Consider the following 10,833-nt stretch of genomic DNA (forward strand, 5'->3'; position numbering starts at 1 on the left):
TCTTATCGGCCTTCTTCCTGTGTTGCCTGCAATATATCTTCAGCAAGTTCTCCCATTCTTCATGCCATTTTAACTACCAATCACCACACCCTTCTAGGATCCTTCTTTTCCAGGAAGACTTCTCAAAAGCTGAGGATGTAACTCAGTTAGAAAACTGTGTCCTTAGCATACACAAAGCCCTGGGTTCAATCCCCAGCAGAGCCAAAAAGGGGTTGGGGTAGAGAACTATTTTCAAGATGTTATAAACATTTTTGGCTTCTCATCTCCTAGTACATATTAAGCACTTCATAAATGTCTGCTGAGTGGCACAAGGACATGATAAACTTAATAAGTGAAATTTCAAAAATAAATTACTAGTACCTATAGACCTAACAAATAAATGTATCAAATTCCGTATTACAGACTTAAAAGACTACTGACATGTGGGTGAGCTCTAAAGCAGGACCAGGAAGCAAGCCACGGGAAAACCTAGATTTGACCCTCTATACACCAGACATGAGTCTCCCCTTCTTTTCAGAACACTACAGCTTTTGTCTGCTAAGTCTACCAGTGTCATCTTCCTTTCCCTTTGGTTAGCTGTACAAAAAGAAACACCCCAAGTTACAAAAGAGGAATGGCGGGGAGAGAAAGAACTGATTTGCAAAGTCAATTTTTCAGGCACAATACTCATGGCTTCCCAATAGAAACCTAAAGAACTTTGCAAAGCACCATAGCTGGTACACCAGTGCATGAGGGCACACCAGGATACAAACATTTATATTTTCATTGCTAGAAGCCACTTTGACTTGGGTTTGTTCTTGTTTTTTCTTAAAAAAAAAAAAAAAAAGACATGAATGCCATGCCAAGTGGAGTAGCATGTGCCAATAAGCCCAGCATTCTGGAGGCTGGAGCAGGAAGATTTTATTGAATGTGCAAGGCTAGCCTGTGCTAGCCTTATAAATAACAAGATCCTGTCCACCCCCCGTCCAAATAAGCAACACATTTAGAGCTATGTGCCCTCATCCTAACATCCAAAGAATACCCAAACATGCAATACTGTTTCTAAATGGCACTTCTGCTTCTCAACTGTGTAATGAGAACACACCGTTCAACTTTAGCCTTCTCACCTACCCTCTTATCTTCTATCATGAGACTCTGTAATCACATACTTGAACTTCAGGGCACAATTACTCAAGACAAGTGTCCCTGCAGAATAGGCAACTTCCTCAGCCAGTTTCGCTGCTTATAACATGTGGGAGATACCAAATTGCCCTCTGAGCTTCCCATCTTCTTAAAAAAAAAAAAAAAACTAACTATTGTAAAGAATAAACATAAAATTACAGGCTGCATTAGGCTTATTATACTTAGTCTAATATCTGTAAAACCATAGCTGGCTTGGAAGTATTTACATCAAAATATTCCATTATCGCTTAGGAGCTTCTTAGAAAAGGGAGAGAGGGAAGGAGAAAGGAAGGAAGGAAGGAAGGAAGGAAGGAAGGAAGGAAGGAAGGAAGGAAGGAAGGGAGGGAGGGAGGGAGGGAGGGAGGGAGGGAGAGAGGGAGGGAGGGAAGGAGGGAGCTGCAGTCACCAAGTCGCAGTCAACAAGAAGTTAGTGAGGACAACACCTCAGAGTCAGTGTGTTGATACAACAACACAAGCATTTGATCCCACAGTCTGCCAGAAATGGCTCTAAACTGGTGTAAGTTGTAAGTCTAACTGTCCAAGCCAATATCTACGATTTCTTGGTGATTTGTGGCAAAGATTATTTTGATTTACAAACACAAGTATGTATTTAGGGTAAGTCTTGGTATCTGTGGTAACTCCTAACCCTTATACACATTTCTATCCAAGTTTGTAGTTTAGCTGCCTGCTTCTTGAGAAGCTTCCACATCTCTTGATGACAGTTCAGTAAATCTTTTATATTCAGTGTACTGGGACACCAGAAACTCTAACAGTCACCACTGCAACCTTAATTTCTGACCAGCACGGACACAGTGTGTTAACAGCCAACCACCCCCACAGGGAAAAAAAAATAAAAGTAAATATGAAGATTTTCACCTTCCAATGCATGGTTTTAACAGACTTATTAACGGGTTTTCTAAAAAATATGAGCCTCTGAAAATGTGACCAGACAGATTACTTAATACTAAGGAACTATTAATTTACTTAGGAGAGAAAATGGCATGGTGGAGATTTCTAAAGTCATCTTCGTTATATACACACTGGAGGTTTATACAAAATTATTTACAGATGCCATTACAACAGGTCTAAAAGATGAGAGGGGGCTCAGTAAGCTACAGAAGAAGCAAGATGTTAATTGTTAGTTGCCAAGCTTAGGTGTGTTGAGTACACTGGAGTTTATTTTACTGTCTACTTTCTCATACAAAATTTAATACTTTTTTTTAAAAGTTAGACCCTTTAAACCCATGTGATATTTAACCTCATTATTTGTGTGATATTGTGGTATACAGGAGCACGACAGCATTTTGTTAACCAAATTTTAAAGCTAGAAAAGTAGCTGAAAGGTAAATTTCATCACAGAAAGAAGTATGGTATTCAAGGTACATTTTGAACTTGGTCTTCTTTTAAAATTAAATTTTTTGAAGCTTAGAAAAATTGAAACAGGCACATTTTCTATCACAAGATGAAGTTGAACAGTTACTCAAACAAAACACAAAATGTGCATAACTTACTTCCATCTCCACCTGGCCTTCAACAATGATAAAAAGACAGAGGCCCCCTCCTAAGAGGGGCCACCCAGCACAGCATGACAACTACCCCAAGAGCAGAACCACTTGTAAGCTGCTTTTACAAGTTCTTTTCTTCACCAACTACAGGCTGCCATGCTGAGCCAAATTCCAGGCAGCATTCTCTCTTAGGATACATGATGCCATTTCAATTCGCATTTTAAAGCAAAAAAGTAAAAAATAAAAAAAGAGATCACACTGCAGTACCCAGCCACCTTTGCAAAGTCAAAACCCCCAGTTACAATCATCCTTAACGGTGACACTCAACACTTAAAGCTGAGAGCACCAACTCTAAAACCAACGATTAACCCAAGTAATAGCATCGAAATCTCGAGTCACCTCCAATACCACTATCATCACCCCCTTTCCTTCCTCCCCAGCCAGCAGCCACTGGCCACTTATCCACCACCCTCAACCCCATCAAAAGCACTTTATAGAAATGAACAACTCTGACAGAAAGACTGCCTTTTTAAAAAATACTCAAACAACCTAAGTCTGCACAGTAAGTGCATGTGAGACGTAAGCTCTCACTAACAAAGCTTGCTTTGCCACCTCTGAAACAATACCACAATAACAGCAAAAATAAATAAAAGAAAGGGGAAAAAGTTTCCTCAAGCCATTATGTCAGATGCAGTGAAAGGCTATATACACCAACTCATATCTTGGTTTTATGCTGGATCAACCAAGGAGAACCTCAAAACCTCCTGTGTGTGGTTGTGTGTGCTGAGGGTGGGAAAAAGAGGTAAGAGGAGGAAAGAAAGCAGTTAAATTTATAGAAACCAATGGCCAATCCCAGCACCAAATCAGATCTACCCAGGCAAAGATAGTTTCCTGTGACCCCTGGACCTTCTCCCTTCCAGCTCCTTCCAACCAACAAATACACAAACACACACACCCCAGGAGCCTCTTAGCAGGCAGAAAAATGTGCATTTGAAAATCAAGGCTGCCTGCAGGTGCCTAAGGAATAAAGAAAGAAGACACACAAACACACACAAAGCCAATCACTTGGGGAGGGGGACATACAAAAAGGTAAAGAGAGGGACAATTGGTGACAAGCCCTTCAGCAGCCAGCTAGGATTTTATCCCTGCCTCCTGCCAGCCCTCCCTGGTATACCTTCTCTGTCCTTCAACTAAATTGCTCATGTACACACACGTACACACACACACAACGCAAATGTGTGTGTGTGGATAATATTGTCATTAACCCTTTCTGCAATACAGTCCCATGCAAAATATAGAACGATATTCCATCCTTTCCTCTTCTCCACTCCTCCCTCCTTTCTCCCAACAAGGAGAAAACGCCCCCTTCCCCAGCTTCACCAAAAAAGGGGAGGGGGTGCAGAAAAGCCACAAAACCCTATCAGCCTCTGGTCCTCAGGACATCCAGAAAAGGCATATACTAGGCAGACTGACACAGACATACAGATACACACACACACACACACACATATGCATAGGAACATATGGCTCTGTAGAAAGCACACAGAGAACCGTCCACAGGCGCCCCGAACCCAAGCAAAGACTTCCACCAGCCAAGAAGCCATGATTGGGGAGGGAGAAGAGGAGGAAAGGAGTGGGGGCAGAACCATCCGTGGAGAAGGGGGGCGCATTGTTGTGATGTCCGAACCCCTTTCTTTCCACCCATCTGCTGTGGAGGAAGGTGGGGGTACAGGAAGGGGGCGCAGGGGAAAGGCGAGCTGGACAAGAACGAAACCAGTGGAAGACCAGACCAGGCATACTGCTTGGCGATTCCCTCCTTGCTGCCTGTCTGCCCCCCAGCTCCCCACACACACAACCCCACACCCAACAATAAGACCTCGGCCGAGACAGACAGCTTCGAGCGCGGCGAGGGAGGCAAGAAAACCGGGGTGCAGCCGAGTGGGGGGGTGTCATGCATAAAAGGAAACCATGGTGGGGAACGGGTAAGGGAGTCCCCCCCCCCCTTACCTCCAGCGCTTCAAAAGTAACAAAGCTGGTCATGGCAAATCCATCAATGATGTCCTCTTCGGCTGAGGTGGACTCTCGGCGCTTCCTCCGCGGGGGTCTGGGCCGGGACGGGGCGGAGGATGGGGGCTTTCCATTGTCTTCCTTGTCGGAGCCCGACGACGAAGCCAGCGAGGGAGCCCGGGTCCGGCCGGCTCCTCCACCACCCGCCGCACCGCTTCCTAACCCGGCCCGGGAGCGTCTCTCCCGGTCTCGCTGTGATCGCGACCTCCGCTTTTTCCGGAGTCCATGTCCCCGCGTCGGGCCATCCATGGTTCTTTTAACCGCGCCGAGGATCTTCCCCGTTCGCCTACCCGCGCGCCACAGGCTCGGGCCGCGGCCACACACACACACACACACACACACACACACACACACACAACACACACCCCAAGAAAAAGAAAAAAAAATGACACGGAACCCTCCCTCCTCCTGCACGGGCTTTCCCTCCAGCCGCGAGGAAGGGCGCGGGGGAGAAGGCGGCTGGGAGGAAAAAAAAAAAAAAAGAACCAGAAGAAGAACAAGAAGGGAGGGCAGGGGGGGAAAGAAAAAAAGGGGGAAGGGGCGGAGAGACGGGGAGGGAGGGACGGGGGAGCGAGAGGGCGAAGTGTGAGCTCCCCTCTGCACCGAGGGTCGGAGATGCCTGCGAACAGCGCCGAGCAAAGTAATGGCTGAACACACAGGTCTCCTTTACAGAGGAAAGGGGGAAAAAAATAACTCACCAAGCAGGCAATAAATCAGAATAGCGGAATGCTTTGATCAAGAGACTGGGGAAGCCCTCCCCGCGGCCATGCTCTCTCCCCACCACCGAAATCGTCTTGCTGCTCGCTTTCTCCAGAGACTCCCCAAAAATTTAAAAAAAAAAAAAAAAGAAAAGAAAAGAAAGAAAAAGAAAACCCTGAGGTCCGAAAAGGTCACGGTGAAGTGAGGGGTGGGTGGCAATGAACTTCACCCGCCCCCTCGTGCAGGAAACACCCCACACCTCCTCCTCTCTCACACACTCGCCTCGCAGAAAAACTCACTCCCGGGCTCCCAAATTTTTTTTAAAGAAATGTATGCAAGGGAAGCCAGGGCTGGGGAGCGAGCTGAGAGGGGCGAGACCCCCCAGAGAGGGGAGCATAACCGTGCAATCACGAGCGGAGACAGGGGTTGCGGAGGAGAGGAGGAGGACGCCGGAGCAGTTGTGGGATTTTTTTTTCCTTTTTTTTTTTCGGTGTTCGAGGGGGGGGAGGAGAAAAAGATGAAAGAAGAGAAGAATTGCAAAGCCTGGCGCGTGCCACCGACTACCCCCTCCTCACATACACATGCACGCACGCACACACACAAATCGTAGGTCCCTCCAAACCCCCCAGTTGCAGAGGTCACCCTTCCTCCCGAAACACTGGAAAGGAGGGGGGTGAGTCAGTCAACGCGGAAAGCAAAGAGCAGTCTCCAACCCGAGAGACACCGGTGTGGTGCCGCCGCCGCCTCTTCTTCGCGTCGCCCCGCCTGAGGAAGAAGCGCCGGGAGATGCCGCCCGCTCGCTCGCTCTCTCGCTCGCTAACGCTGCCACAGCGGCCGCCGCCGGAGCCCGGAGCCCGCGGGTGCACGGCGTGTCCCCGGGCGGCTGCAGCCAGAGCCCGGGCACGGCCTCATCCTCCGCCCGCCTCGCTCACACGGCGCCCGCTCCTCCCCCTCCGGCCGGCCCACCGCCGCCGCCCGCCTCGGCCCAGCCCCGCGCTCGCCCGCTCGCCGGCTCCCTCTCTCTCCCTCTCCCGCACGCGCGCTCTAGCGAGCGCTCTGGAAGCCCGCCCTCTTCGCGCCTCGCTCGGCGCGCGCTCCCGAGGACCGCCCCCGGGCTCGCCACGCGCCCCCGAGAGTCGCCCCCCACCCCGCACGCCTCGCCCGGCGCGCTCCCGAGGACCGCCCCTGCCCCCTCCGCGGGCTCCGGGGACTCTCTCACGCCTCGCCCCCCACCCCCGCCCCGAGGGCGCGCTCCCGAGGACCGCCCCTTCCACTCCTGCACCACTAGCTGCGCGCTCCCGAGACGTGCCCCTCCCCTCGCGCCTCACTCTTGTCTCCGATGCGCGTTCCCGCCCCCCTCCTCCCGCGCGCCTCGGGCCCGGCTCGGTCACGTGACCCGCCCCCTCCCCTAGTTGTAAGAGTGTGTGGAAAGCAAAAAGGCTGAGGGGCTGGCCACCGCTCCACGAGCCCAGGGCATGCGCGCTGGGGCGGCCGGGCCTGCGCACTTGGGGGCGGAAGGGGTCTCCAGAGGCTGTGGGGTCTGTGTGGAGGGCTAGGTCACGGGCCGGCGTGAAGTTGAAGCTGGAGGGCATGGAAGCTGCCGGGACGTCCCGCCAGACGCACGGAGGAGCCGCGCGCGCACGCGTGCCGGGGACCTTTCTCTGGACACTTGCTCCTGGAGTCTTATCTCCTCCACTCCTGAAGCTCTTGCTGCTTTAACTACTCTGAAGTACCTCTAGGTGTTTGGCCTGCGCGCACACGCGCCCTCAGAGTGCAAAAAGTGCGTGCAGCACCAGGAGGTGCAAAGCATGGACCAAAGAGGGTGCACCTTGGGGACGAAGGGTCTGGGTGCAAGAAGGGTGGCCTAGGGCTGCGTCCAGGCGCACCGAGACAGCCAACAGGCAGAAGTTGGAAACTTTCCTCCCCCTCCCCACCCCCCATCCCGCCTGCGTGGTAGAACACTGCATGCCCGAGTGCCCATGAACCCGGGTGACCCCCAGCCTGCACCCTTCGTCTCCTCGCAGGGGACCCTTTGAGGACGTGCTAGCCACTCTGGAGCAGCAAGGGACCGAGAACTTGAACCTGGAGAAAGGGACTGAGTAGCCCGGGGCCGCTCCAGCCTTTAGACTCCAAACCGCAGTCCTCTATGCTGCAGGCTTCGCTTACTGTTGAGCTGCGGGAAGGTGGAGCAGAGGTGGCCTCCCTGCGTTTGCCAGCGCAGTGTAACTGATGCTTATAAAAAGTTGTATTAAAGAGCTGACTACAGCCCAGAATCGATCAACCAAAGCGACCAGCCTCTCTGGATAAAATAGCTGTGCGTTTTTCAGGGCACTTGGAATTGATCTACACTCACCGACAGTCTTCTCTCGGCAACCTCTTAGTCGCTTCGCTTTCTGTCCGAGCACATAAACACCGTGGCACATCACCCCTCACCCCTAGCAGCCCACACTTGGCTTGAAGGAAAAGAAAACAAACTGACATTAATTGCTCACAATGAGCCAGACACCATGTTACAATGCTTTGTACTCGATTTCTACAAGTTCAGAATCCCAGTCTGCACATAACAGAACAGGAAGGTCAAAGCCCTTGGAAGCGAAGAACTACCTTTTCTCAAACGGATGAACAGATGGATGAATTTCTTCCTCCTCCTATTCTTTTCTTCTTCTCCTTTCTCCTTTTCTTCTTCTTGATCTTCTTCCTCCTCCTTCTCCTCCTCCTCTTCTTCCTTCTTCTTCTTCCTCCTCCTCTTTCTTCTCCTCTTCTTCTTGGATTAGGAAATCACAGCTGTAGGTTCAGGGAATACCGTGGCACCCCAGGGAAGTGCTTGAATTTTATTTTCTGCCAAGCGGGTTTCTTTGTCTTAACACTTCCAGATTTAGCCGTTGGTTTCTCATTACTTTATTTTTAAGTCACACTCAGCTTTGCTGTTTCACGAATCCAGGCCTATGAGCGGTAGATACAGATACTGGGAGATAAGACGACAGAAAGGGAAGTGGAGTGTGAATAAGACAGGCTTTATGTCTGTCCAGCGGAACAAACCATTTAACCTTAGGCAAGACTTTCAAATGACTAATTTTCTCAGCTTGTAAATCAAAGAAGTTCAATTAAATGTTCAAAAAGTTTCCTTGCAAGTCTCCCAAGGCCTTCTAAAAAAAAAAAAAAAAAAAAAAGCATCTTTTTTATTTAAAAAACAGATCCTGTGCTTTTTTTTTTCTTTTTCTTAAGAATAGTGATGTGTGATATCTGAAATAATTAGGAACAGATTACCACCTTCCAAAACTAGTTACCCATGCTGACTGTGGCTGCCCCCAGCAGTCACTTAAATTCAGACTTCCATACTTCCAGAATGCTGTTCCCTGCAGCAGCTATCTGTTATGCACGCTGAGGATACCAAGCAAATTCCTCAAAATAGAGGTAAATTCCTTGGACTTGGACTCATTTTCAGGGTTCGTTTTTTAGGGTGTTTTAATTTTCTTTTTGTTGCTGTGATTAAAAAATTAAAAAAAAAAAAAAAAACCTCTAGATGAAAACAACTTGAGGAGCAAAGGGTTTATTTGGCTTGCACTCCCAGGTCATACTCTAGCACTGAGGGAAGTCAGGAACCTGGCACAGCGTGGAGGCATGCTGCTCACCGGCTCAATCTCAGGCACACTCTCCTTCTTCTAGCTTTGTTACAAAACCCAGGTTGATGGGCCCAGGATGGCACCACCCACAGAGGGCTGGCCCTCCCACATCAATCAACTAGCCAATTCCCCACAGACTTGGCAAGACACCAATCTGATCTGGGCAATCCCCAAACTAAGGCTCCCCTCAGATGACTCTGGACTGTGTCAAGTTGACAGCTGAAGCTGAGTAGGACAGATGTGAAAGTCGTCTTCCATACTGACAAGATTCTAGGAAAATCAGGGACTAACATTGCAAATAGAGTCACTTTTCACAAACTTTGGAGACTGGGTTGAGAAAAGTGTGAAATTGTCAAATATAATAAAAGGCATTATATTAGTGACTTTTCAGAGTAGCCCTTGGCAGTTATGTCTTTAAAGAGTAATGTCTAGTTGGGGGGAAAGTGGATCGTAATATACTGTATCCATGAACTTTGCCTCTGGCAAGAGTAATTTGCAAACGAATTTCAGGATAATGTTTAAATGATTTTTTTTTTTTTTAAGGTATAAGTGTAGTGCTCACTAGAATTGGTAATAGCTTTTGGGGGTCAGAATTTCATCATATTCTTCCATCAGAGAATTAAAGTTATTTATGGGTTATATTGCTCTTATTTGCCTCTAAATCTCCATCTCATCTGTTTTGATCACTAATGAATGATTAATAATACTGCATAATAAGCTAAGCAATTACTGTGCGTGGCACTGTTCCAAGGGTATTAAAACAATATCTCAATTAATTCTCATAAATTTTATTTTTGTGTATGAGTTTATGTATGAGAATATGGGGGAGGGAGCCGGGGGAAGGGCGCACACGTGTGAAAGCAAGTGTGCATTTGCCAGCGTGCATGGAGAGATCAGAAGAGAATGTTAATGTCCTGCCTGGCACTTTCAGTCTGATTTCTCTGAGACCGATTCTCTCACTGAACCTGAAGTTAGACTAACAGCCAGCAAGCTGGGCACAACCACATTTAATTTTTTCCTCATGCTTGCATTAGTGAGTGACCTTAACCACTGAGCCATCTCTTCAGCCCAATTTTTTATAAATTAAAGATCTCTTGAAAGGCAGTGGCCACATGCCTTTAGTCTGCAGCTCAGGCTCTCCTTGAACTCAGAGATCCACCCACCTCTGTCAATCGAGTTTCAGGACAGCAAGGGCTACACACAGAGAAACTCTGTCTGGAGGAAACAAAAAAGAAGGAAATTTTTCACTATACAGTATTTATTTTGCATAGCATAAACTGAGGCTTCTTGTTTAACATCCTCTCCACTCTTTAGCCCATTATAGAACAAAACAGAAAGTGTAAAGAGATTCTGCTAGGCTGTGCTCAATCAAGGTCAAATGTGTACAATATCATCAGCATCAATGCATACCAGTATACTTTCCCTACCTTTTGTGTAGATGTTGAAAGAATTTCGAGTGGTGTCTTAGGGTTTTGATTGCTGTCGTAGCCACCCTGACCAAAAGCAACCTGGGAAGGAAAGGGTTTATTTCATCTTACAGCTTGTAATCCATTGTCCAGTGAAGTCAGGGCAGGCACTTGAGGGAAGAGCTGATGTAGAGGCCATGGAGGAATGCTGCTGACTGGCTTGCTGCTCATGGCTTCCTCAGCCTGCCTACTTGCAGCACGCAGGATCTCAGCCCAGGGGTGGGACTGCCTACATTGAACTGAGCCTCCCACATCGATCATCACCAAAGGAAACACACCACCATGGGCCAATCTGGTGGGGTGATTTTTCTC

General features: G+C 48.5%; 1 protein-coding gene across 1 annotated transcript in view; it reads right to left on the reverse strand.

The window, feature by feature from the left end:
• The window catches only part of Auts2 (activator of transcription and developmental regulator AUTS2), a 1,016,386-nt gene extending 1,011,404 nt beyond the window's left edge, over window positions 1-4,982 (reverse strand). The window contains exon 1 of the mRNA XM_055606033.1: window positions 4,674-4,982. Within this exon, the coding sequence (XP_055462008.1) occupies window positions 4,674-4,982 (309 nt within the window). The remainder of the gene's footprint in view (window positions 1-4,673) is intronic.
• Window positions 4,983-10,833: the final 5,851 nt, after the last annotated feature.

The sequence above is a fragment of the Psammomys obesus genome, unplaced genomic scaffold (assembly GCF_907164565.1).
Source record: "Psammomys obesus unplaced genomic scaffold, mPsaObe1.curated_primary_1811, whole genome shotgun sequence".
NCBI classification, from domain to species: Eukaryota; Metazoa; Chordata; class Mammalia; order Rodentia; family Muridae; genus Psammomys; species Psammomys obesus.